At 46.8% G+C, this 27,005-nt stretch overlaps 1 protein-coding gene and 2 long non-coding RNA genes across 23 annotated transcripts in view; 2 read left to right on the top strand and 1 right to left on the bottom strand.

Moving 5' to 3' along the window:
• LOC147344860 (uncharacterized) overlaps window positions 1-5,362 on the top strand; it is a 30,842-nt gene extending 25,480 nt beyond the window's left edge. The window contains exon 3 of one of the 2 annotated variants that reach the window (XR_015154345.1): window positions 4,271-5,362. This is a non-coding gene — a long non-coding RNA (uncharacterized LOC147344860). The remainder of the gene's footprint in view (window positions 1-4,270) is intronic. The other variant, XR_015154346.1, reaches the window with a different exon arrangement.
• Window positions 5,363-6,406: 1,044 nt separating this feature from the next.
• LOC147344859 (uncharacterized) lies at window positions 6,407-7,540 on the top strand. Its single transcript, XR_015154347.1, has 2 exons — window positions 6,407-6,544; window positions 7,322-7,540. It is a non-coding gene; the product is annotated as an uncharacterized LOC147344859 (long non-coding RNA).
• Window positions 7,213-27,005, bottom strand: part of STAG3 (STAG3 cohesin complex component) — a 31,058-nt gene continuing 11,265 nt past the window's right edge. For 5 of the 20 annotated variants that reach the window (XM_086374138.1, XM_086374137.1, XM_086374151.1 and 2 more), the window contains 26 exons: window positions 23,243-23,316; window positions 22,193-22,316; window positions 21,604-21,702; window positions 21,317-21,396; window positions 20,887-20,994; window positions 20,526-20,640; window positions 20,268-20,373; window positions 19,982-20,085; window positions 19,651-19,743; window positions 19,452-19,541; window positions 18,995-19,195; window positions 18,804-18,874; window positions 18,624-18,711; window positions 18,085-18,165; window positions 17,907-18,014; window positions 17,594-17,762; window positions 17,349-17,485; window positions 16,324-16,425; window positions 15,658-15,806; window positions 15,285-15,413; window positions 15,028-15,185; window positions 9,630-9,804; window positions 9,278-9,379; window positions 8,894-8,972; window positions 7,803-7,862; window positions 7,213-7,572 (listed from right to left, as the gene is read on the bottom strand). In XM_086374138.1, coding sequence (XP_086230264.1) covers window positions 7,528-7,572; window positions 7,803-7,862; window positions 8,894-8,972; window positions 9,278-9,379; window positions 9,630-9,804; window positions 15,028-15,185; window positions 15,285-15,413; window positions 15,658-15,806; window positions 16,324-16,425; window positions 17,349-17,485; window positions 17,594-17,762; window positions 17,907-18,014; window positions 18,085-18,165; window positions 18,624-18,711; window positions 18,804-18,874; window positions 18,995-19,195; window positions 19,452-19,541; window positions 19,651-19,743; window positions 19,982-20,085; window positions 20,268-20,373; window positions 20,526-20,640; window positions 20,887-20,994; window positions 21,317-21,396; window positions 21,604-21,702; window positions 22,193-22,316; window positions 23,243-23,316 — 2,847 coding nt within the window. In that variant the 3' untranslated portion in view covers window positions 7,213-7,527. Of the gene's footprint in view, window positions 7,593-7,802; window positions 7,863-8,893; window positions 8,973-9,277; window positions 9,380-9,629; window positions 9,805-15,027; window positions 15,186-15,284; window positions 15,414-15,657; window positions 15,807-16,323; window positions 16,426-17,348; window positions 17,486-17,593; window positions 17,763-17,906; window positions 18,015-18,084; window positions 18,166-18,623; window positions 18,712-18,803; window positions 18,875-18,994; window positions 19,196-19,451; window positions 19,542-19,650; window positions 19,744-19,981; window positions 20,086-20,267; window positions 20,374-20,525; window positions 20,641-20,886; window positions 20,995-21,316; window positions 21,397-21,603; window positions 21,703-22,192; window positions 22,317-23,242; window positions 23,317-27,005 lie in introns of those variants that run through there. The other 15 variants (XM_086374141.1, XM_086374140.1, XM_086374156.1 and 12 more) reach the window with 8 other exon arrangements.

Raw genomic sequence — 27,005 nt, 5'->3', positions numbered from 1 at the left:
AGGTTTCTTGGTTTGGTAGTGCTGAACTCTTCCAGCTTTTGCTTGTCTATAAAACTTTTGATCTCTCCATCAAATCTGAACAAAAACCTCGCCGGGTAAAGCATTCTTAGTTGTAGGTTTTCTCTTTTATCACCATTTCACGCATCTCCCTTCTGGCCCGCAAAACTTCTGAAAACTCAGCTGATAGCCTTACGAGAGTTCCCTTGTATGAATCTGGTTCCTTTTCCCTTACTGCTTTCAGTATTCTCCAGTTTTGCCATTTTAATTACAATGTATCCTGGTTGATCCTGTTTGGGACTCTGTGTTTCTTGAACCTGAATGTCTGTTGCTATCCCCAGATTATGGATGTTTTCAGCTCTTATGTCTTCAAATATGTTTCCTGCCCCTTTCTCTCTCTCTCTCCCCCTTCTGGGACCTCTGTAACGTGCATGGTAGCGTGCTCAGTGTTCTCCTGGAGGTCTCTTAAAACTGTCCTCATTTTTTATTTTCTGTTCAGCTGTAGCAGTTTCCACTGCTGTCTTCCAGCTCACTGATCCATTCCTCTGTATCATTTAATCTGTTGATTTTTTTCTAGTGTATTTTTCTCTTTATTATTCAGTTTATATTTTCTAACTCTTCCTTAAAACTTCTTCTTACTCTGTTTTTCTATTTTTCTCTGAAGTTCTTTTTTATGACCATTACCTTCAACTTTTTATCGAGTAGACTGACTGTCTCCACTTCAGGTAGTTCTGCAACTTTGTCTTTTTCCTTCTTTTGTAACGTTTCTCTGTCACCTCACTCTGCTTAATTTGCTGTTTTTATTTCTATGTAGGGCCAGACTCTTTTTTATGAATGTATTGGAATTCCTGGGCTTCCCTGGTGGCTCAGACAGTAAAGAATATGCCTGCACTGCAGGAGACCTGGGTTTGATCCCTAAGTTGGGAGGATCCCTTGGAGAAGGGAATAGCAACCCACTCCAGTATTTTTGCCTGGAGAAGTCCATGGACAGAGGAACCCGGTGGGCTACAGCCCATGGAGTCACAGAGTTGGACATGACTTGAGTGACCAGCACACTATCTGGTAGATTGGTTACATTTCCTGGTCTTGGAGAAATGGCCTTTTGTAGGAGACGTCCTATGTATCCCAGCAGTGCACTCCCCTCTGGTCACCAGGGATACACGCTCTAGGGGTGGCCCTGTGTGGGTTATGGTGGCAGGCTAATCACTGTGGGCAGTCTGGTGAGCATAGCTGGCCCCTCGTTGGGCTGGCTTCTAGGCCCTGTCTTGTGCAAAGCCTACCAGCTTCTAGTTGGGGCCTGATCACAAGGCTGCTAGCTGACTGCAGAACCCCAGGGATCCTGGGCTAGTGCTGGTTTACTGGTGAGTGGAGATGGGTCCCAGGGTCTCCAGTTACTGGGCCCTGTGGATCCTGACATTGGTGTCAGCCTGCTTGCTGGGTGGTGCTAAATCCCAAGTTCTCTGGCCAAGGGCCCAAGGTGTCCTAGAACTGGTGAGCAGGGCTCAGGGGGACGCCAGGGCTGTGCCTATCTGCCTGCTGATGGGTGGGCTGGGTCCCACTATGGCAGGCTATGGGGCTGCAATGGTCTGGGGCTAACATCTACCTGTTGGCAGGTGGGGCTAGGGCCTGCCAGCTCGCTACTAGCTGGACCCAGAGCCCAGGGGTATTGGGGCTGGTACTTGCCGACTGATGGGCGGAGTTGCATCCCAGAGTTGGAGTGTGAGGTGAAGTCGGGTCCTGCGCCCTTCAGTGGACAGTGACTGTGGGCTCTGGGGGTCTTAAGGCAGCCTGCCAGGTGCTGGGGGTGGGGTGCCCTGGACCCCCGTCCAGCCCACCAGTGGGCAGACACCAGTTCCAGGACCACAACCCTGCAGCTTGCTATGCCAGGACCCCATGAGCCCTGGCAGTTGCCTGGCCTGAGGCTCCCAGCGCTGGTGCCTGCAGGCTGTCGGGGGTGGGGGCAGTGGTGGGGCCAAGTCCCAAGGCTGATGAACTAGAGGGAGGAGTCCACGTGGAACTTGCCAGCGCCAGTGTCCTTGTGGTAGAACAAGCTCTTCTGCCAGCACTTATGTCCCCAAGGTGGATGCCTGTTGCCACCTGCTTCTCTGGGAGGCTCTCCGAGGTGGCTCTGCCTCAGACTCTTCTGCCCGGAGTCCCCCACCATGTGTCTGTATGTGCCCTTTAAGAGTGGAGTCCATTTCCCACAGCCCTCTGGCTCTCCCTCAAGCAAGCCCCATTAGCCTTCAAGGCCATTCTGCAGGCCCATCTTCCCAATGGCTTTGGCGCCTGATGTGGGCTGCCAATCCCACCCTCCATGGGGAGAACCTCTGCAACTATAATTACTTTTGTATTTGAGGGTTGCTTACTCTGGGTCGACTCTGTCCTAACTCTGCCCCTCTTATCCATTTTGGGGTTCCTTCTTTATATCTTTAGTTGTAGAAGATCTTTTCTGGTAGATTCTGATCTTTCTCATTAATTCTTCTGTAAATAGTGGTAATTTTGGTGTGCCCATGAGAAGAGGTAAACTGAGGGTCTTACTACTCCATCTTGGCCAAGTCCCCTCAGTCTCTTGGTGTCCTAATTATTAATTCTCACAAAGGGGCCTACTTCTAGATTCTTTCCTAATCTATCCATTGATTTATTTGGTTATTCCAGTGTCAATATCACATGGTCCTAAGTAGAATGCTTTTATGTTCTGATGTATGTGAAGGTGCTCATCCTTTCTCAGAACTTTCTTGGCTATTCCTGAACAGTCTCCAGAATTTTGAGCTCTGGAGACACAAAGGTCATTAAAATCTTTTAAGTACAGTGAGCCCTGTATTCACCACTGTTGGCCTTTGCCCTCTGGCCTGGAGGTACAGGTTAGATAACACAGGTCTGGTACTGGCCACCTCCTGCTCTGACACCTCTTGGTGAAAGCCCTGTGGCCACAGCCCTAGTCCTCCTGCAGAGCAAGCACCACCTATGGTCAGTCTCTGGAAACCTCGAGGGTTTGAACTGGGGCTAGGATTTCCCAGGTCTTCATGATCAGGCAAAGCAGCGGGAAAGCTGCTGGAGTGTGACTGGAGGACCAGGTAAATGGCGCGGGGGCAGCACTCTGCCCACGACAGGCTCCAGACCTCTCAGTGGATCCTCATTTTGAGTTGGTAGAGACAGACTCATTTTTACATCTGTTTTAAATGTGTGTAATAGGCCACTTAAGTTCTTACATCAAAATAATGTAAAAGATTATATCTGAGTGTATACTATGTGCTAAATTTGTAACTATGAAACTAACGTATGTGAATTGCTCACAACTACCTGAAGAGCAAATACTTTATCCAGCGTCACAAAGCTAGCAGTACACAGCGAACAGAAGTTGCAGCTCCCAAATTCACTCTACTAACCACTATGCTCAGCAGCTTGTCCCAGTGAAAAATTTAAGTGGAATTATAAGGTTTTTGTCACAAAAGCCACAGCATCTGCCACCTCAGCAGAGAACCTGTGCTGAGTTCCCGCCTCAGGCGCCCTCGCCATCCTGATGGGGGGGCCAACACACGATCCTGTTTTTCCGCTTCTACCACCCCACTCAGCCCATGACCAGGTCTAATCTACTCAAGTAAATGGACTGTCCTTTGGGTCTCCCCCAGCATTCTGAGCCCTGCCCTCTAGTTTCCTGAGGTTCCTGGGTTCATCTCTGGTGAGTTTGCGGGCTTTCCATTTCTCCCCTCCTGCCTGAGCACTCTTCAGGGCCTATTTCTCAGCAATCCCACTCAACACACAGGGTTTTCAGGGAATCTGTGCTAGAGAGTGAATTGCTTTGTGGCTTCTTCTCAGGATCCTGATGTTCCCCTCCTTTTCCCTGGGAAGGAACTACAGAGAAGGCCTTAAAATGTATTTATGAAAATACCACCCCATTCTCTCACGTCATCCAAGCACAAATTCTTTCATCCTGTAACCCCCAGGGTCAGTGCTGCCTGGAGTTCAAAGGACAAAATGAAAATTTTAAATGTTTCTTAGCAGAAGGCTTTTCTCAACAAACTGGAAAAACCCTCTTCACTTTAGGAGAGAACACCAACTCCTCCAGGGCTTCCCTGGTGGCTCAGATAGTAAAGAATTTGCCCGCAGTTTAGGAGACCTGGGTTCGATCTCTGGGTTGGGAAGATCCCCTGGAGGGAGGGCATGGCAACCCACTCCAGTATTCTTGCCTGGAGAATCCCATGGACAGAGGAGCCTGTACAGTCCATGGGGTCGCAAAGAGCCAGACATAACTAACACTTTACTTTTTTTTCAGCAACTCACCTTCTGACAGAGCTCATGGTTGCAAGGGAAGAAAAAGTCTTACTGAAAAATATTTAAAATGATTTAAGCAGTGATTCAGCAGCCAGGACAGGCACAGCAACGCCAGTCCCCTGCAAACATTCCTATCAACACGGGAAGGTTCAGCCGTGCAGAGGCCTCCACCTCTCCTGCCGGGACTGGCCTCAGCTGTGGTTCCATCCTGACCTGGGCCTGACTGACCCGAGCTGCTGCTTAGGAAGCCCCAGTCCTGCCTCTGCCAGCTCAGGGCTTACTGGCACAGAACCCTCCAGAGCTGCTGCTGTCAAGGGCGGTGCCTGCAACTCAGGTGGTACAAAATATCCACTGGTGTCATGCAGGAAAAATGAAGATTTCTAAAGATAACTAATAAAAAGTTAAGTTCACTGTATTTTCAAGTGACCCTGGTGCCCTCACTTGGTTACACGTGCCATGGTTCACGGCTAACAAGGTCAGTGTCATAAGGTCAGAGAAGTAAACTCAGCTTGCGTGACCAACTGCAACTTAACGTGCTGCAGGATGTAGTGGGTTTTTTGTCCCAGTGTGTTTCTCCCTCTAAGAACGCTGTTGTTTCAACTTGGAAATCACTTTCTCACCTGTTGACAAGTCTTCCAAATGAAGAATCTCAGTGCGTTCTGACTCATCAAATGCAGCCGAAGCAGCACTTGTTCCATTCGGATTTAAATGTTTGAAAGATAATCTTTTCAGTTAAGAAGTTCAGTTTATTTTGATAGTTTTAAACACACTTTTAACTAGAACTTCAGAAAATAAGCGGATTTTAAAAATGTTTCTCAAAATAGGGGCGGAGATAAGATGGTGAAGGACATGAACTGACTTCCTCTCATAAAAACGCCAAAATCACAGTGAACTGCTGAACAACCACTGGCAAATGCCGGGACCTGCCGAGGAAAGATGCCCTACGTCCAAAGGCCAAGTGACCGCAGGAGCCGGCAGGAGCGGCACAAGCACAACAATGTTCTCTCGTGTTTCTCACTTTGCTCTCAGTATAATGCTTCTTTTAGAGCAAAAAAGGGGTTTTTGTACTGTTAACCAATAAAATATTTTAAAACATTCCCTCATAAATTCATCCATTACGTGTGAATGCATAGAAGAGATGGTAAATTTTCATTTAATATGTAAGTAATTTTTAAACTGACAAATATGCCCAAAGCATCTTATGACTAAGGTTCTGTTTCAGTTACTGATGCTACATAATGAACCCCCAAAGTGGTGTAAACACCATCGTTCAGTTATGCTCTTGGATATTGTGGGTCAGGAATCTGGAAAAGGTACTGGGAAGATGGCTCGTCTCTGTTCCCCGATGGCTGGGACCTTAACTAGAAGACTCAAAAGCTGAGCATTAGAATCACCTGATTCACATCTGAACCACGCCTGGCAGTTGGTGCTCAGTACAGGCCAGGACCTCGGCTAGGGCTGCTGGAGGGACACCTCCACGTGACCTTGCCACATGGCTGCTGGGGCACCAAGAGTGAGTGTCTCAAGAAACAGGATGTGGAAGCTGCCAGTTTCTTCAAGGTCTGGGCTCAGAAATTGGCCCAGCATCACCCCACCGCATCGTGTTTACCTAGCACTCACAGAACCCGTGTTCAAAGGCAAAGGACTGAGACCCAAAGTCTCAATATATGAAGAGTGGCAAAGAATTTGGGGATCATGATGTAAAACACACACAGATTCTAAGGTTGGGACTCAACCTCCTACACCAGTCTGTCGGCTGCATAAAGATCTCCACATTTCCAGAGCTTCCGACTTTCTTTTGATCTCATGAAGTACCAGCTTAATGGGTATTCAAGTAACTTGGGATTCTTTCTCCTCCTAGACCCCTAGTGACCTCTGTGTCTTCACCTTGGTCTTCCCACTCTGCTCCCAGACCCACAGAAAAGGCTCCTCTCTGGAACTGCTCCACTGATTACAGGTGAAGGTGCCCGGGGCACTGGCACTCTGCCTCTCTAAAATGGGACTCACAAACCCAACTTCTAGCTTTTATCTGGAGGGAGGGAGGAGGAGGAAGAAATGAGTTTGGTTGAGTGACCTCATCACAGGAAACCATGCATCCTTCTGCAGAAACCACTAGACCGGCTGGGCAGCCTGGGACACCACACAGCGAGAACTTGAGATTACAGCAGATGCCCAGGACAGGGAAGAACTGAAGTTGTATCTAAAAGGAGAGGCTGAAGAGTTCCTTAAACCACACAAGGAAGCAGTCACAGCAGAAAGGTGACAACAGTTTCAGGTATTTGATTACTTGTTAGAGGGAACAGAGAACAGTGTTTTAAGAAGCAAAATGAGAACAAGTCAGTTTCAAGAAGTCCAGTAGCCAGAGGCTATTCTATGGAGTCTGGGTGTGAGATGACGGCAGCACTGACAGGAAAGAGATCAGAGAAATTTTGGAGAATGACTTGCCAGGGCTTGGTGAGGAACTAGCTGGGGAATGAAAGGACGAGGAGAGGGCGGTGGTGAGGGTTTGGGGTTGGACATTCAGAATATCTTCTGAGTTTCTTCCCAACTCTCAGATACTGAGATTCTGTAATGAAGTTCAAGTTACAACAGCTGTCTCTGGGATGAGAGCGTGAAATTATCCCTAGAAAGCAGCACATGGGTGAAGCCTGCCAAGACACGGGAACTGGCCTGGTCTCAGTGGAGGCACATGGTCCGCCCTTCGGGACGCTTCCCCTACCTTCCCTCTTCGACCTAAACTCGTTCCACCAGACAAACTATTCGGGGGCAGCCAGTATCCCATTGACTAAGCAACACATCCCCGAGAGCCAGTGCACAAAGCATCTGCCGGGGGCGGGGGCAATGCCAGCACCTGTACATGGGACCACAGGGCTGGGCAGAGCTGCTTAAGGCTCCAGCAAAGAACCTGACCTCCCATCAGTTTAACAGTCTCAAGCCACATCCTGCAACTGACTCATACGTGTTTATTGAGCTAAATCAATAGGGCACAAAAGCGGCTCAGAAACTTTCCTACAATACAGAAAAAATTATGGGCTCCTTATTTTCAACACAGGTGTGCGGTGCCCCTCTCCACGACTGAGGTGATGCCCCCAACTCCAAACAGCAGAAAATAGGCACTCTGCTCAAACAGAGGGATGGAGCCCCAAGGACAGGGGCTTCTGACTGCCCCAGCCTAGCATCGTCAGAGAAGGCCAGGGAGCAAGGCACAGCCCAGCTCTTCCCCCTCAGAGACCAGGGGTGGGGAAGCAACGATTCCTTTCATTCCATCTTCTGCTGGGTCATGTCGTGGAGATGGGGGAGGACCTAGGGTTACATCAGAAATCCTGTAATGAGAAAGATTAAAGTAAAATACAGAGACCTAACAATGGACCAGGGGTCAAAGAGATGACTGCAGTGTCCTCCAGGTGACACTCTCCTCCTCTTCCCGTACTGCCCCTCCCCCAGGACACGCTAAAGCCCCAGGTGACTGAGACGGCAGCCCGGGGCTGAGGCCTCTTAACCTGCCTTCTGCAGTCTGTTCTGGGGACACTCACCTCAGTGTTCAGCTCTGTAGAATCTAAAAGGTCCAGCCTGTGCTCACTGGAGGAGGAGGACTAGAGAGAACGGGGTCTAATGTCAGAACAGTCCTCCCCACTCCCATCACCTGCAGACAACAGAGGGCCCTTTCCCTCTCACGTGGCAAATTTGAGGCCGAGTGGGTCCCTGAAGCAGCCAGGAAGGGCAGAGGAGCAAAGTGAGAGTCATCAGGGCAGTGCCCCCTCTCCTGGCCTGCCGACGGAGACCTCCATTTGCTCAGCGCTGGAACCAGAGGTCGGGTCTTCCTGGGGGAACTTTAGTACTAAACACCTAACAGAGGTCCTGCTGTCTAGGCTCTGGGTGAACATTTTGTCTGGTTTTGCCTTCAAGCACAAGACCCCCCAAGCCCCACCCCGCTCCGCTGTGCCCGTTCCTCCTCAAAGAGCAGAGCAGGGAGCGAACAGCCGCAGAAACACAATACTCTTCTGTTTATACGGTTCCTTTTCTCTGTATCTTGCGTAAAAGGTCCATTTTAAAGATGAGGCCGAGAGGGGTTATGGAGTTAACTTGATAAAGTAGGGGAACCTAGGACTCCTACGAGACATCTCATTTGAATTCAATGTGTTTCCTACTGAACTGGCAGCATTTCCTCCTGTGGAAGCAGGCAGGCAAGGGCAGAGGAGTGAGTGGAGGAGGGGCTCGGGCAGCCCTCTCAGGAGAGGAGGTCAATTGAGCCTGCGCTGGGACAGGAGAGACTTGCTGCCAGGCTCTAAGCACTGGGTAACTGCCCATCTCTCTCTAGCTTGAGGGCTCTCTTTAGTTCTGGGGCAATTAACAAACAAAATACTTACATGGGGATTGGGAATGGGAGTGTGGTTCCAGTCCTTTTTGGTACTTTACTTTTTTAAGAGGATAGGGGAGAAAAATTTTAAGTCCAAGCAAAGTGAATAGAAACTTACAAACCGTTACTCTTTTATGACTCTTTGAAAACGTCTGGGGCAGCTTCCAGGGACAAGGCATCATCAAGACAAAGGAGAATCACTCTAGGTTCTTTCCCTTGCATCTGCTTCCAGTTCTAAAGGGAGAAGGGACTGTTGGGTCCACTCACCTTGCCTGAACCTTGCCAATCTTCACTCAAGTCGTCGTGAATTTCTAATTCTTCCTCATCCTCTTCCATCAAGCTGAGCCTGGAAGCAGTGGCCAAGAGTAGAGGTTTTCAAGGACCCAGAGTTTCTTGGCACCCCAGGGGAATGGGGGAGCGGGGGCAGGGCAGTAAGCAGACCAGGGGTCCAGATTCGCACCCCTGCTCCCATCAGAGCAGCTCTACTTCCATCCGTTTTATACACTAGGGCTCCACATTACACTGGAAGGAAGTGCTGTGTGGTTAAGAACAGTCTAGAAAGCACCAGCACAGCAGCACTGATCAGGGAGAATCCCCTCATAACGGGGGACAAACTTGAAGTGAAGACAGAAGATGATAAGAAAAGCTCACCGGGTCAGCTGCTTGCCCAGACCAGGACCTGAAGGGTTGAGCGGAGTCTGGAAATGCTGTGGACTCAAGGACCTTGACCTTGGGTTGCCTAAAAGGTACAGGCTGTTGGGAATGAAGTTGGATCAGTGACAAGGGATAAAAATATAGGGTAAAAAGAGGAGGTAAAGTGGCCAGCATTAAAGCCAGCAGAAAGTTCAGAGTGGAGGGAAAAAGAGAAAATGAAAAGCTGAAAAAAGGGGAAAGGACCTGAGAAGAACCAAGAATGAGGGGATCCTGTGGCAGGGAACAACACAACAGAAACGGGGAGACACCAGACTGGGAAATCAGAGCCAGGTTTCCCCGGGGGACGCACCCTTGGGGAAATGCCAGTTCTGAGCTGCCGCCTTCTTCCATCTCCTCTGATGCCCCAAGGGGCTGCCCACTCTTCACAGCTGTGGAGGTGAGCATAGGTGTGGCTGGGATGCTGTTTGGCTGTAGGCTTTCCTCCTGGGATGCAGAGACGTCTTCTCTGTGCTGCCTGGAGGGCCCTGCAAAGCAGCAGAGGCACATGCTTACTGGCGACCAGGTACCACCAGACACTTCAGTTTTTCAAGATCTGCTCAGTCAGGATTTGGTAACAAAAAGTTAAATAAGAAGGCAATAAAAAAAAAAAAGGCAGTGGAAAATCTAGATGGTCTCATTACGACATGACTAAAACTGAGCACAGCCCTACGTACTAAAAAGTAGGGTTTATAGAATTGTATCAAGGGCTTGTCCAGGAGAAATTCATACATAGCTTAGAAAACAAGATGGAAAGAGACATACATTCCACAGATAAACGTAATATACAAATGTGAGAGAAGGCTGGAGTCGCTGAGACTGAGAGGTCTCAGTTAATCAATGGAGAAATCTGAGATTCCATTCATTCAAGGTTTCTGTAGTGAGAAAAAGTTTAGAATGGCCTGAAATGAGGCAGGAAGCATGAGAGTTAAGGAGAAACAGAAAAGTGAAAGACTGGGTTTTCTAAAAGCCAGAAAAAAAATGAAATGACCGTAATGTCAGCATAGTTCTAATATGAAGGGTAAGAGGAAAACCTGGGGCTCAAAATATTAAGGACTGTCTATAAGAGATTGAGGAAGACAAAGGAGAAAGAAGCCAAAATGTTAAAAAAAAAAAACCCAGGTAAAGCTATTTTAAAACATAAGTCAAATTGATATTAGTATTTATCAACTGGAAACACTCATACACCCATTGTCTCCCTCCTCACAGCCTTGTTTGCACTCTGAAACCAGTAACTGGAGAGTGAGCTGCTTCTGGTGTAAGCATTAGAACATTCCCTAAACAGGGAAGAGCCACACCTGTGAGCTTGTCTTCCCAGAGAATAAACCTGAGCCCCCAGGTGACTCCTAATCTTCCAGCCTATTTAACTGGTGTCATGTCCAAGGATTCAGTCCTAGGACCTCTCCCCATCTCCATCCTCAGTGGCTTTCTTAGCCCTTCAGGTTCATGACTTTAAGTACCAACTCGAACATCTATCTCAAGCTTCTCCCTCCCCCCACCCTGCACTCCAGACTCCTGTCTCCAGCATCTCCACCTGTAACATACCAAAGTCCCGGTCTCACTTCTTACAGACTTCCCCATCTCAGCTGCTATCAACTCCAGTCTTCCAATTGTCAGGCCAAAACCCATGGAGTCATCCGCAACTCCTCTCTCTCTCATATTTTACATTCTCTCCTATTATGAGGCCCTATTAGTGACAGCTTGGAAATATATCCCGAGTCTGGTCACTTCTCACATCTGCCTCTCCCCAGTTCACCCGCTCCCGCCTGTCTGGGCCCCTATAGCAGCCTCCTCAGCAGTTCTTTGCCTTCAAGCCCTGCCTCTCCGTCAGTCAGTTCTACACACAGCACCCAGGAACCCCTTAAAATGTGAGGCGGATCCTGTCACTCCTCTGCTCAAATCCCTCAGTGTTTACCCATTTCACTCTGAGTAGAAGCCAGAGTTTTTATTCTGACTTATGCTTGGGACCCCGACAACCTCTTTGGTCCTGTATCCTACACAATCTCCACTCAGCAATACTGGCCTTCTTAGCTATTCCTTGAACAAGCCAGAGACACCCTGCCATGGCCTCTGAACCACTCGCACCCGCCTGTCTGCTATTCCCTTAGCTGCCCCCTTTTTAAATTTTTGGCTGTGTTGTATGTGGGATCTTAGTTCTTCGACCAGGGATTGAACCCACAGCCCCTGCATTGAAAGCACAGAGTCTTAACCACTGGACCTCCAGGTTAAGTCCTCATCTGCTATTCTGATATACACCAGGCACCCCCTCTTTCTCCAGTTTTTGCCCTGCATTCATACTCTCTGTGGCTTTCCCTGATCACTTTTTGTAAGACTTTCTCCACCCTCTTCCACAGCACATCGCTATCTGACACTATTCCAAAGAAAGCTCACTCCTGCATTCCAAGCACAACTGAAGGCAAGGAGCTCAGTAAGTATGATGAACAATGGAACCAATTTTTTCAGTTTTATCCTAACTTTACAAACCCTCTGTTTTAGGCAAACCAATCTATGTATTCATGTGCTTTGGCAAACACTGACCTGTTTTGCTTGTGCTGTTCTGCTTGTCCGTGGTACTTATTCTTCTTCTGTTCAGCTTATATAAATCTTACCCATTTCTCAAGATCTAGCTTAAATACCATCTTCTTGATAAAGCCTTCATAAGATCAACGGAACATGAAAGGATACCTTTCTTCTCTGAATTCTGTAGCAGTCATCTGTCCAACCCCGGGGAAGTTATCACTTACTGGTGACTTCACAGCTCAGATTTTCTATAAATGTATTTTCTTTCTTTTCTATTAGATGGTAAGCTGCTTGAGAATCTATCATGGCCTCTAAAACACCTAATACAGTATCTTGCATATGGTGGGTCCTTAACAAGTATTACTTTACTGGTTAAAAGCAGAGTTTCCTGGTGGTATGAAAGATAACTTTAGGTGGCATACAGAAGACCTTAAAAATAATTCACACCACACACAAAAATTAACTCAAAATGGACCATAGACCTAAATGTATTAGCTAAAATTAGAGAACTCTCAGAAGAAAACACAGGAATAGATTTTTGTGACTTTAGATGAGGAAAGTTTAAGATATGACATCAAAAGCACAAACAACAAAAAAACAGGTAAGGTGAATTTCATCAAAATTAAGAACTTTTGTATTTCAAGGACACCATCAAGAAAATGAAAAGACAACAAAAAATGGGAGGAAATTTTTTCTGTATATCTGGTAAGAGACAACTCAACAATAAAAAGACAACCCTATTTTTAAATGAGCAAAGAATTTGAATAGATATTTCTCTAAAGAAGATATACAAATAGCAAATAAGCATGTGCAAAGATGCTCAACAGTACTTAAAGAAATACAAATTTAAGCTATAATAGATGAGATACCAATTTAGTCACTAAGAGATGGATAAAATAAAAGATAGACAATAACAAGTTTGAACGTGTAGAGAAACTGGGGCCCTTGTCAACTGCCGTAGGAACTGCACAACAATGCAGGCACTTTGGAAACTAGTTTGGTAGTTCCTCATAAAGTTACACATAGTCACCATACAATCCAGCAATTTCATTCCTACATATATCTAAAGAGAAGTGAAATCCTACATCCATGTGAAAACTTACACATGAATGTTCACAGGAGCATCACGTGTTAACAGTCAGAAAGTTGAAACAATCTAAATGTCAAGTAACTGATGAATGGATAAAATGACATATCCATACAAATGGATTATTCAGCCATGAAAAGTTATGAGGTACTGACAGATGCTAAGAATGGATGAGCCCTAAAAACATGCTCATTAAAAGAAGACACAGGCCACAGACTATGATTCCAGTTACATAAAATGTCTAAAATAAGCAAATCCGGAGACAAGAAATAGGTAAGTATACTACCTAGACCTGGGGGAATGGGGTATGACTACTAGTATTTTAAAATGTACACCAGAAAACTAACTTACACCTCAAGTTTGTGATTTCTGGGGTATTATCACAAAACGAGACTATATCTAACACCATATACAAAAATAAACTCAAAGTGGATTAAAGATCTCAACGTAAGACCAGAAACTATAAAACTCCTAGAGGAGAACATAGGCAAAACTCTCTCTGACATACATCACAGCAGGATCCTCTATGACCCACCTCCCAGAATATTGGAAATAAAAGCAAAAATAAACAAATGGGACCTAATTAAACTTAAAAGCTTCTGCACATCAAAGGAAACTATTAGCAAGGTGAAAAGACAGCCTTCAGAATGGGAGAAAATAATAGCAAATGAAGCAACCGACAAACAACTAATCTCAAAAATATACAAGCAACTCCTACAGCTCAACTCCAGAAAAATAAATGACCCAATCAAAAAATGGGCCAAAGATCTAAATAGACATTTCTCCAAAGAAGACATACAGATGGCTAACAAACACATGAAAAGATGCTCAACATCACTCATTATCAGAGAAATGCAAATCAAAACCACTATGAGGTACCATTTCACACCAGTCAGAATGGCTGCAATCCAAAAGTCTACAAATAATAAATGCTGGAGAGGGTGTGGAGAAAAGGGAACCCTCTTACACTATTGGTGGGAATGCAAACTAGTACAGCCACTATGGAGAACAGTGTGGAGATTCCTTAAAAAACTGGAAACAGAACTGCCTTATGATCCAGCAATCCCACTGCTGGGCATACACACTGAGGAAACCAGAAGGGAAAGAGACACGTGTACCCCAATGTTCATCGCAGCACTGTTTATAATAGCCAGGTCATGGAAGCAACCTAGATGTCCATCAGCAGATGAATGGATAAGAAAGCTGTGGTACATATACACAATGGAGTATTACTCAGCCATTAAAAAGAATACATTTGAATCAGTTCTAATGAGGTGGATGAAACTGGAGCCTATTATACAGAGTGAAGTAAGCCAGAAGGAAAAACACCAATACAGTATACTAACGCATATATATGGAATTTAGAAAGATGGTAACGATAACCCTGTATACGAGACAGCAAAAGAGACACTGACGTATAAAACAGTCTTATGGACTTTGTGGGAGAGGGAGAGGGTGGGAAGAATTGGGAGAATGGCATTGAAACATGTAAAATATCATGTATGAAACGAGATGCCAGTCCAGGTTCAATGCACGATACTGGATGCTTGGGGCTAGTGCACTGGGACGACCCAGAGGGATAGTATGGGGAGGGAGGAGGGAGGAGGGTTCAGGATGGGGAACACATGTATACCTGTGGTGGATTCATTTTGATGTTTGGCAAAGCTAATACAATTATGTGGAGTTTGAAAATAAAATAAAATTAATTAAAATTAAAAAAAAAATCACTTTAAAGAAAAAACATATGTAAATATGACAGGTATGATCTGAAGACTATAAAAATCATGAAGACCGTATAAAATTTTTAAAAATTGCAAAATAATATGTCAACAAGAGGCATCATAAATGTACAGATTCTTTAGTTCAATCTTTGGTTTTATCATTAGTTTCTATTTAATTTTTCATAGAAGTTGGCTATTTTTACTTGGCTAGATAAACCTTGGAAGAAAATGAGTAGCCTTAATGATAGTAGGGGCTACATGAATATTTATTTGACCAAATGCAAGACTCTGAAAGGGGCAAAGACCACATGCTGCTTCCCTAAGCAGTGGCTATCAAGGCAGTAGCGCTGAGCACCCCGATACCCACACTCATTGCACTTTACCTTCAACTCGCCTCTTCTTGGAGCGGGGGTAGCCCTGAGGGCTGACCTCTGCCGTGTTCTCTCCGGGGCTGAGGGAGTGGCAGTAGGTGGTGACTGGACCCCAGGGACGACCAGGTGCCTGGGAGACACGCTGCAGACACTTTTCCAGGTAGGACAGTCTGAGAGAGAGGCGGGATGGAGCCTGTCTGAAGTGGTCACAGCCCTCACCAGACCCTTCCTCTCTCACCCACGTCTTTATCCACCCACCCCTAACTTACAGCAGCTGCTTGTCCTGATGGAAGAGTCGGGGGGAGAACTCCGCGAGGAGCTCCAGGAATGCCAGATTTGGGGGCTGACTGGAGGAGCCAGCTGGAGGAAGCTCAGACAAGGAGAACTTGATGCCTTCCCTTGGTTGAGCAGAATCATTTTAGGAAGACAGGCCCCTCCCAACTATCTCCCAGGGCTGAGGCATCCTGTCCCAGTGCTTCTTCCTCCCCCTGGACCCAGCCTGTCGCCCAGGGATACCCGCTCACCCACGTGACCGCTACTCCCGGACCTCATGACCCTCCCTCTGAGACCTCACTCCCAGCTGGTCCTGTACACAGAGTCTGGAAGAGTCAAGTACCTTGCCTTCTACCAATACTTCCTTACTTGTGTAGCATGACCACAAGGTCACGGTTCTGTAGCTGCTGGGGTCCAAAGCTCAAGGCAAATCTCCTGGCCAGGTCCCTCATCTCGATGAAAGCTGGAAGCTCATTCAGGCCCTGGGGCCCTTGTTCCTGCAGCAGTTCTGTGTATAACTGTCCAGGAGACATGGCACACGGGAAAGGGAGGAACAAGACAGAACAAGCAAGTACAGCATTCCTTTCTCTGTCCTTTAGAAATTCTAAAGGGCTTGGGACACCATCTGCTGTTTTTACTTTCTTTCCTCTGAGGACACTGACCCTATTCCTGACTGCCTTGCACCAGAGAAGGCTTCACTGTGCTCTGTAAAAATAAATTAAAATGCCTGTAGTAACAGAAGGATCTGAGAGACGACAGCCAGAAGAAAATTAGGAATTCCCTGTCACTTTATTGTGGTGCTCCCATGTGCTAATTCACACAGGAGATCTATGGGATTGGGGTAGAAACTGCCCTGACGGTTAAAATAAATTACTTTTTATGGATCTACTAGTTACGAAGGAGACTGTCACGTGAAATAAAAGTCAAAATAAGTTAGAAACGTCCTGCTCTGAAAGAGCTCACGTTCTGAACAGCTGGGGGTGGGCTGCAGTGGGGGACACAGAAGGCCTGAGGCCCCCCAGGCAGAAGGGGTACCTGCTTGAGGCTCAGCAGCAGGATTCGGGAACAGTGGCTTCGGTCAATCTGCCTTGCTCTTGTTAATGTTTCCTTGATAATATCACCATAGTCATTGTAGAACTGATGGGAAGGAAGTAGACAAAATGATGTTGACCACAGAAAGGGACTGTTTCTATTTTGATTTTTTCTTCCCTTTTTTTTCTTTTCTGGGTGAGCGGGTATCCCTGGGCGACAGGCTGGGTCCAGGGGGAGGAAGAAGCACTGGGACAGGATGCCTCAGCCCTGGGAGATAGTTGGGAGGGGCCTGTCTTCCTAAAATGATTCTGCTCAACCAAGGGAAGGCATCAAGATTTTTTCTTTCCTTTTCCTTCCAAAAGGACCTGAGGTAGGGAATATGAATCTACGCATGAAACAACTCATACTAGACCATATCTCCGGCCAGCAGAGACAAAGCCCCAGAGAAATCACGGTTTAGGCAAATAACGAAGGGAAGAAACCCTGCCTGGAGTCCATTTCTCAGAGAAGAGTAGGAACCTGCCAGAACACACTGCCACTGCACTGAAACCTTCGCTGTTTGTCTCCCCCAGAACAGAAGCTCCAAGGAGCAGGAACAGTTGACTGTTGTTCACTGAGGAGCCCTTAGTGCCTGGGATACTGGGTACTCAATAAATAGAAATCAACACGATGGTGGGTTGAGGAGACCAAGGTAGGTATCTAGGTACCTTGGAAGGACTGAACCCTCTTCTGTTCTTTTTATTCCCCTTCTTACATTACCCCATTCCACAGACTAGGCTCACAGAAAGAAAAAAAAAAAATTCTGGACAGGAAGATTAAGGCATTTTCCCTCCAATGAATTTCTTCCTAACAGCTTTTCCTCCACAGTTGTTTTCTAAGGCTCTTTTCTTTGTCCCTTTATTCCAAACCACAGGCCTTCCCCTGACTTTTCCTTTAAGCTTGGTACTATCATTTCCCCCACCCTTTCTATAGCGCTACAGGGTCTGAGGTCATGAGTCAGCCATACTCAGCCTGGCGCCCCGCTGTACCTTGCTGTAGTGCTTGAAAACATCCGAGGCCGCGTCCATCTCCAGCACCCCATAGAGCAACAGCTTGCAGAACCCAGCCAGGAGGCGGCGCCGCTGGTGCAGCTGCTCAATCTGTAAGTGATCCTCCTGGGAATGACCTGGCTCCCCCCAAGCACAGAGTGGAAGTGTCAGAATCACAATTCAGGCCCCCTGCCCTCCAAGCCCAAAGCAGGCCTGAGCCCCAAACCCTTCCCGAGCCCTGGTACCACCGCTCAGCTCCCCAGGCTGGATGAAGACATGGTCCATGAGGAAGCTGGCCAGCTCAGACTGCAGAGTGGCTTCAGGAATAAAGACAAGGGGCCTGAGGAACTCTCGTCCCCCTATAATCATCTGAGGGCTGAAGATGAGAAGCAGATCACTTAACAAGACAAAAGCCTGTTGGGGGAAAAAAGAGAATGCTTAAAAAGGACAGAAAAGTGACCATGACAGAAATTATATTGCTAATTTCCCCTCAGAATGGGTTTCCCCAGACCATGGGAGCCGGGCTACAGACGATGTGCGTCCTTGACGAACGCTCACCTGCTCCTGGATCTCAGAATCCACATCTGACAGGCAGCTCTGGCAGAGTTCGCAGAAGGCTACCATCCTGCCCTTCAAATCCAACAGCTGCTTCTGTGGAGACAACGACTTCAGGGGAAGGAATGAAGGAAGACACTGGTACTCCATTCCTGTTCCCCCTCCTCAGGCCCATATTCACCTGGGAAGCATCTGACCCAGAAATGTGGGTTAGTGTCCAAAGAATGGAAAAATAGACAAGAGTCAAGGCTGGCAGGGTCACCTGTAAGAACCACATGTTAAAAAGCAAAGATCAGTAGAGTAACGGGCAGGCGGGGAGACACAGACAGGCAGATACACATGAAGGAAAGAAGAAAAAAGCAGACCAGAAGAGAGAGAATGAGATGAGGAGACACCTACTTCCTTTTCTGGTGAGGAAAAAAGTGATTCTCGACAGTCTTCAGAGAATTCTGCCCTGAGCAGGAATGCCATCTCTTCCTGATTTAAAGTCTCCTATAATCCCTCAATATTATCCTTGACTCCCCAGAAGCCAGAGAGAATGACTGTTTTCAGGTGCTGGGAAAGTACATTCACTTCCGAGAGTGGGACAGAAGGAACGACATGCACGCTGGAGCTCTCATTCACTCCACACCCCTGGGACTGGAACCACCTGCAAGGCGGCCACCTGGGACACGGGGCCCCTAAGACTCCTGCTTCCACATTTCCAACTTGTCTACTTGCCTGGTGAGGAACTTCTCCTGTGTCCACAGCCTTTCGGAGGAGTTGGTAGCAGGGCTCATAAAGCTCCCAGCGGGTTAGGTCGTGGGCACTTTGTGGGGGGTGGGGGGCGGAAGAGGGAAATGTTACACTGGAACGGACACCGGCAGGAATAGAAGAGGGAGCAGGCAGGGAGTTGCTCACTTGTAGAAGGCAGAGAGGCGCTTCAGAGTGGCTGCCAGACTGTACACCTCATCTTCATCTAGGAAGGACGACTGAGGAAGAAAGGAAGTCCATGTGGCATTTCCCCGAGAACTCGCGGATCCACACCCCCATATCTCATGGCCTCTCCCACACAGGTCTGGGGAGTCCTGTCACATAGCCCTACTTCCAACCTGAAGCAGTTCTTCAAGCTCCTGCTGGAAGCGGTCGGTCAGGAGATCCACCAGCTGGCTGCGGGCAAAGTCCACGCGGGTGAAAAATGTGAACTCAGGATTACACAGCAGATAGAGGGCATGAGCGCCTGCCTCAAGCACCGCAGGCTCCGCATGCTTCACCACCACCTCCTGGAGCTGCTGCAGGAGCAGCTCCAGGTGCTGAGAAAGAAAGGTGGGAGAAGACAGTGTCGTGGGGGAGCTGGGGAAGAGAACGCCTCCTGAGGGGACTAGACACGGGGAGAAAGAAACAGCATTGACAACATTAAACTTCAAGGATAAGATGCCTAGGAGAAGGAAGGCTTATTGGTTTTTCTAGAATCCATGTCCTTAAGAAAAAGCAGGTACTGGCAGTAGAATCTTTGGCTCTGGGACAAAAGCAGCAAGCAAGAGGGAATGTGTCGTCCTCTCCCCTCACTTTCTCCAAGCGCCTGGTACAGTAGATGTTGAGGTCGAAGTAGTTGAGAAGCTGCAGCAGGGGAGCCACCTTCTCTGCATCAGCTGAGAACTGCGGTGATTCAGAGGGAAGCCTACTTACAACCTGCCACACTGCTAATTTGGAGGCCACTTCCTTCCACCCGCTCTTTCCCAGAGGCTGAGCGATGAGGCACCTCTACCTTGGCCAGGAGCTGGGGGAGCAGGGGGATGAGGTGCTCAGTCAGCTTCACCTTGTCATCGGCTTGGATCTTACGTTCTTTTGGGGTTAAGCCCTGAAATTAATCATTTGGGGATGGGGGAAAGGTGTATGTATGTGTATTCCTCTGCCTGATAATCTTATCTTCCTAGGAAGATAAGCAGCTCCCTTGAGATTTCTTTTGCTAGAAATGGAATTCTTCGACAGGCTGAGGAGGGAGCACCCTAACCTAAGACTTGAGGGTAAGGACAGACAGTACCTGCCTGGATTTAACATTGCCAACAACCCTCACCCCCGCACCCCTCACGCTGTACCTTCTTCCCTGTGACCCGTCCCACAGGTGGGTGGCCCTCTGAAGCTTGCCGGACACTGGATACAAGGATTTCTATCAGCGTACTCTCTTGTACATCGCCCAGGTCTGGGTTGGCAGGCGGATGGAAAACACAGATTCATAGATTATCCACACCTGATCCCTAAGAACCCCCTCCATCACCCCCATCACCCATTACCTATGCCTTCTACAAGTCAGGAGAGAAATCTCTCCTGGTTTCCTACAAGGAGGGGAGAGGGCCCCTTCCCTGGCTACCAGCTGGCACATACTCTGGTCCTTCTCCAGCAGCAGGCTTGTCAGACTCTCCCAGTCCTTCAGCAGAGGCCCTGCACAGTCCCACAGGCTGTCAACTAAGTACGCGGCGTGGTCATGGAGCTGTGGGAGGAGGCAGATGTTAAGTCACCGAAGCCATATGTTAACACACTAGAAGTGGCTCCCGATGAATCATTTCTCCACCGCGTGTAGAGCCAGCTCCCATCCTTCTCTACCTGCACATCTTAGCACAACAGCTCCTTTCCATACGTCACCTCACTCTCCACGAAAAAGGACAGCAGAAGGTAGAAGAAAGTCCTCTGGGGGCGTGGACTTCGGCGACGCTCTCTCCCACCCACTGCTCTTGTCTCACACTCAGGGTAGAAGAGCCTGGTCGAAGGGGCACAGGGAAAGGGCACAGCACAGGAGAAAGGAAGGAGTACAAGTTACCTTGGAGGGAGAGGATTAAAGGAGAAAGAGACAGAGCTAAGGAAAGTCTCCAGGGATTGAGGTGGGAAGGAGACACCAAGGGAGACTAATGGGTTGGGGAGGGGAGCTTAGAACAGCAGCAGATGATGGAGAGAAACCAAGAGAAGACGGCGTTATAAAGAAACAAACAAAAGGAGCCCCACTCACTTCCAGTACAGAAACTCCCCTGCAGCAGAGGCCAGGGCTCTGTTAGAGGCGTACACGACAGGGTAGATGCTCTCGCAGTCTGCATCCGTCAGCACCCCATCCATGCTCCTGCCGGGAGAAAAGCAGAACGAGCACGTGGATGTGGATGTCGTCCTCTGGCACAACCAAGGTTAGAAACATGGCAAAGCCAACAAGGATTAACTCACAAAGAACTTGCAAATAGAAGATTGGGAGACAGAGGGATATGGAGTTAGAGAAGATGGGAAATTTCCCCCCGGAGCTCTTGCAACTTGGGAATGATCTCGGTCTTTCAACCTGTACAGACAAGAGTCAACCTACAATGCGTGAAGGGAGAGAGACTCTGGAAGGGCCTGTCTGATACTGAAAAGATAACCCTGAGATCCCTGTCTCTCCACTGCCCAGGACTCACTTGAGTATAACTATCAGCAACCTAACGGCCTCCACTGCCACATCATACTCTCGGTCCATGACCATGGAAACCATCCGGTCCTGTAAGAAGGAGAACATCACTTAGTACCTCCTTGCATCCATCCCCAAACACCAACCTCTTAGAATCTGAGAGATTCCTAAAGAGGGGGTGTAGAAGCAGATACTGGGATAGCCACAGATACATAAAAGCAATACAAGTGGGAAAATGAGGTGCGGAAATGGGAACCACAGACTGGGCCAAGCACAGGAGCACGGTCCTGATTCTACCTTAAAGCGGCTGGTAAAGAGCTCCAGGCGCGAAGTCAAGTCTTGGTTGCCATACAGCCCTTTCAGAGCCTTCAAGCACTTCAGACGCACGTCTCGATGCTACTGAGGAGAATGGAAATATGAATGACTCCTCCTCTACTTACCCCTACTGGATCTCCATACTTCCCTCTCAGGTTGCTCATCCTGGGCCTGGGTATCCTCTATATTGAAGACTCTGAGATGCCTCAAAAAGAATGAATGACTGTCTTCTCACTTAAAATCCCAAATTCTCCTTTTCAGCAGAATTAAGCAATCCTGCTAAGAGGATCTTTTGGCTACCACCCCAGCACTTGTATCACCACCCTATCAGTAACTGTCTTGCCTTTTCCTAGGGAAAGTCTTTCTTCCCTCAACTCTGTTTTAAGGCATTTACTCCCCTAAATATATCCTTCTCTCCCCTAACTTCTCTTACCCTCCCCAGGACTAGGGGAGTTTTGAGGTTCAGTGCCTTGATGAGTTCATCACTGATCACTAGTGAAACACCTAAGTGGCAAGACCAGGAAAAGCTGAAGCACCCTGGGGCAGGGAAGAGGACTGAGTCAACTCTCACCTTATCATGCAGGGTCCAGCCAATGTATTTTAAGTAGCTGTCAGTGAGGAAAGAGGTGCTGTAGCTCTGCATCCAAGACCCAATCTCCTCGATGCAGATAGCACGGATCTCAGGAAGGACATCCCTAGGCACAGAGAGAAAGCTGACCCTTTTCACCTTCTCTCCAAACTGACTTTCTATCCTAGCAGATATCTGTTTATCACAGAAGAGTCTATTTTCTTGGCTAAACATCAAGTACTAGCCCTTTCACTTCCTCGTCCCAATGTAAATAAAATACATTAAAAAGTGAACAGTTCCCTTCTGTAACCAATCATTAAAACTTATCCTCTACGCCCCTTTTAAAAACTGATTTTGGAATCTTAACTATCGGCCAAACTGTGTGTGTGGTGAACTGAGATACAGCTGATGTACAACATAAGTTTCAGGTGTACAACAGTGATTCATAATTCTTAAAGATTATGTTTCATTTATCATAAGACGATCATTTATATTCCCTATGTTGTACAACATATCCACGTGTGTGTGTTGATTCCACTTCAAGAAAAGATTAAATCAGCTGAAGGGTTCTGAAAAGGCAGAGCCTGAAATCTAGGTAAGAGTGAGACACAAACATGGACACTCTTTAACTTAATTCTACCAGCTATTTACCCAGTATAAAACTCCCCTGCCTTTAGCACAGTGAAAGGCAGGGTAAAGTGGGCTGGGGAAAGGCCTGAAGAACTGTAAACCCTCAGAAAGGCCCTGCTTTTGGCTCTCTCCTCTTGTCCTCTCAAGGCTCAAGCCCCATGAAGATGGGGGAGGGGAGGTCTTGGGCAAAGTTGGAGCAGAATAATACTCATCAATGCCTGATGCTCTTATCTTCCCTCCCAGAAGAGTTTATGCAATCCTTTGTAGGCAGGAATAAATTAAACCCAATTTGGAACATTTGTTAAAGAGTTTTTTCCGAGCTGTGGGACTACAGATAACAGGGTTAGGAGGGGACCTTGTTATTTCTATAGACTCCGTAACTGAGGACCCAGCTGCTTCAATGAAAGGAGCCCAGTAACTCACCTGTACCGATGTACAAAGACACCCCTGAAAAGGGCATTCATCATCCCTTCAATCTCCTCTTGATGCTCTTGAAGCTGGAGGATGGGGAGGAACAGGTCAATCTCTCATGTCCCCCAGCAGTATAAGGCCACAAAAATATTAGAAAAATATGACATTCACCTGTTTCCTATTAATTACAGGGCACAGTCTGAACCTCCTGTATCCTATGTTCCCTTTTAAACCTTTTTTTATTTTCAGGTCATGTGGCTTTATTTCCCACATGTTCACAATACTTCTATCTCCCCAAATCACTTTTTTCTCCATGTGAAAAATACACATCTATAAATAAGGTATGAAAGCTACAAGCCACTCTCCCTCTTTCCTTTGAGGGTATGGATTAGATACCTTAGAAAAGAATACCACCTACTCATCCACATGTGATACTGGATAGCCCGGTGAAGTTAGGCAGTCAGTAAGATACCTCTAAAATACAAAGCTGATGAGAAAGCTGGAGTTGGCAAATGAAAGTAATTAAGCTAATCAGTCTAAAGCAGAGAAAAAGAAAATGAAGCCAATAAGTTATCAGAATAGAAAAAGGTTAAACCTTCTAATTCTAAAAGAAGCTGTATAGTCAACTAATGCTTCAGAGATTTGTTTTGAAAAAATATCCCTTCTGTGTCTTGTTATTTTGACCATCTTTGGCTATTCAGAGGTCCTAGCTGGTAGTTATACAAGTTTTTTACGAACATCAACTGGGGAAATTTTTTAAATAAATGCAATTTGTTTGATAAAAGAAATTGAACAAAAAAAGAGAAGGAAGCAATTAGATTCAGTTCAGTCGCTCAGTCGTGTCTGACTCTTTGCAACCCCATGAATTGCAGGATGCCAGGCCTCCCTGTCCATCACCAACTCCCGGAGTTCACTCAAACTCACATCCATCGAGTCAGTGATGCCATCCAGCCATCTCATCCTCTGACAGAATGTGGTCCACTGGAGAAGGGAATGGCAAACCACTTCAGTATTCTTGCCTTGAGAACCCCATGAACAGTATGAAAAGGCAAAATGATAGGATACTGAAAGAGGAACTCCCCAGGTCGGTAGGTGCCCAATGCTACTGGAGATCAGTGGAGAAATAACTCCAGAAACAATGAAGGGATGGAGCCAAAGCAAAAACAATACCCAGCTATGGATGTGACTGGTGATAGAAGCAAGGTCCAATGCTGTAAAGAGCAATACTGCATAGGAACCTGGAATGTTAGGTCCATGAATCAAGGCAAATTGGAAGTGATCAAACAGGAGATGGCAAGCGTGAATGTCGACATTTTAGGAATCAGCGATCTAAAATGGACTGGAATGGGTGAATTTAACTCAGATGACCATTATATGTACTACTCTGGGCAGGAATCCCTTAGAAATGGAGTGGCCATCATGGTCAACAAGAGTCCAAAATGCAGTACTTGGATGCAATCTCAAAAATGACAGAATGATCTCTGTTCGTTTCCAAGGCAAACCATTCAATATCACAGTAATCCAAGTCTATGCCCCAACCAGTAACGCTGAAGCAGCTGAAGCTGAATAGTTCTATGAAGACCTACAAACCTTTTAGAACTAACACCCAAAACAGATGTCCTTTTCATTATAGGGGACTGGAATGCAAAAGTAGAAAGTCAAGAAACACCTGGAGTAACAGGCAAATTTGGCCTTGGAATACAGAATGAAGCAGGGCAAAGACAAGAGTTTTGCCAAGAGAACACACTGGTCATAGCAAACACCCTCTTCCAACAACACAAGAGAAGACTACATGGACATCACCAGATGGTCAACACCGAAATCAGATTGATTATATTCTTTGCAGCCTAAGATGGAGAAGCTCTATATAGTCAGCAAAAACAAGACTGGGAGCTGACTATGGCTCAGATCATGAACTCCTTACTGCCAAATTCAGACTTAAATTGAAAAAAGTAGGGAAAACCACTAGACCATTCAGGTATGACCTAAATAAAATCCCTTATGATTATACAGTGGAAGTGAGAAATAGATTTAAGGGACTATATCTGATAGACAGAGTGCCTGATGAACTATGGACAGAGGTTTGTAATACTGTACAGGAGACAGGGATCAAGACCATTTCCATGGAAAAGAAATGCAAAAAAGCAAAATGGCTGTCTGGGGAGGCCTTACAAATAGCTGTGAAAAGAAGAGAACCAAAAAGCAAAGGAGAAAAGGAAAGATATAAGCATCTGAATGCAGAGTTCCAAAGAATAGCAAGAAGAAATAAGAAAGCTTTCCTCAGCGATCAATGCAAAGAAATAGAGGAAAACAACAAAATGGGAAAGACTAGAGATCTCTTCTGGAGAAGGCAATGGCACCCCACTCCAGTACTCTTGCCTGGAAAATCCCATGGACGGAGAAGCCTGGTAGGCTGCAGTCCATGGGGTCGCGAAGAGTCAGACACAACTGAGCGACTTCACTTTCACGCATTGGAGAAGAAAACGGCAACCCACTCCAGTGTTCTTGCCTGGAGAATCCCAGGGACGGGGGAGCCTGGTGGGCTGCCGTCTATGGGGTCGCACAGAGTCGGACATGACTGAAGCGACTTAGCAGCAGCAGCAGCAGCATCAGAGATCTCTTCAAGAAAATCAGAGATACCAAGGGGACATTTCATGCAAAGATGGGCTCGATAAAGGACAAAAATGGTATGGACCTAACAGAAGCAGAAGATATTAAGAGGTGGCAAGAATACACAAAAGAACTGTACAAAAAAGATCTTCACAACCAAGATAATCATGATGGTATGATCACTCACCTAAAGCCAGACATCCTGGAATATGAAGTCAAGTGGGCCTTAGAAAGCATCACTACGAAGAAAGCTAGTGGAGGTGATGGAATTCCAGTTGAGCTATTTCAAATCCTAAAAGATGATGCTGTGAAAGTGCTGCACTCAATATGCCAGCAAATTTGGAAAACTCAGCAGTGGCCACAGGACTGGAAAAGGTCAGTTTTCATTCCAATCCCAAAGAAAGGCAATGCCAAAGAATGCTCAAACTACCACACAATTGCACTCATCTCACACGCTAGTAAAGTAATGCTCAAAATTCTCCAAGCCAGGCTTCAGCAATACATGAACCGTGAACTTCCAGATGTTCAAGCTGGTTTTAGAAAAGGCAGAGGAACCAGAGATCAAATTGCCAACATCTGCTGGATCATGGAAAAAGCAAGAGAGTTCCAGAAAAACATCTATAAATGACTATGCCAAAGCAATTAGAATAGTGATTCTCAGTTTGGGGTTCCCACAGGACTTTAGCAAAGTCTGAAGACAGTTTTGTTTATTACGACCTGGGTACTACCGCCACCTAGTGGATACAGGCCAGGGATGCTGTGGCTTTGATCCCTGGGATGGGACGATCCCCTGGGGGAGGAAATGGCAACCCACTCCAGTATTCTTGCCTGAAAAATCCCATGGACAGAGAAGTCTGGGAGGCTACAATCCATGGTGTTACAAGGAGTTGGACACAATTGAGCACATCTGCTGAAACAATGCCAGGACAGCCTCCTAAATGGCATTGTTGAGAAACGCTAGACTAGATGTTACCTGTTACCCTAACAGGTAACAGGGAAGCAGAATTGCAAGGTGACATTCTTGAAGACAACTGACCCAATTCAATAAATCAATATCCTGAGGGGAAAGTGGAGGCCGGGGCAGAGGTTCTGTACAAGATTAAAAGAGACTTAAGAAACACAAAAGACCAAATGAAATGCACAATCCTTAACTAAGCCACAGTCT

This window comes from Bos grunniens, chromosome 25 (assembly GCF_055505025.1).
Source record: "Bos grunniens cultivar Pamir isolate PY7600 chromosome 25, Bosgru_T2T1.0, whole genome shotgun sequence".
NCBI lineage: Eukaryota > Metazoa > Chordata > Mammalia > Artiodactyla > Bovidae > Bos > Bos grunniens.
Note: the sequence above shows the minus strand (reverse complement) of the source record. Positions and strands in the feature narration are given on the sequence as shown.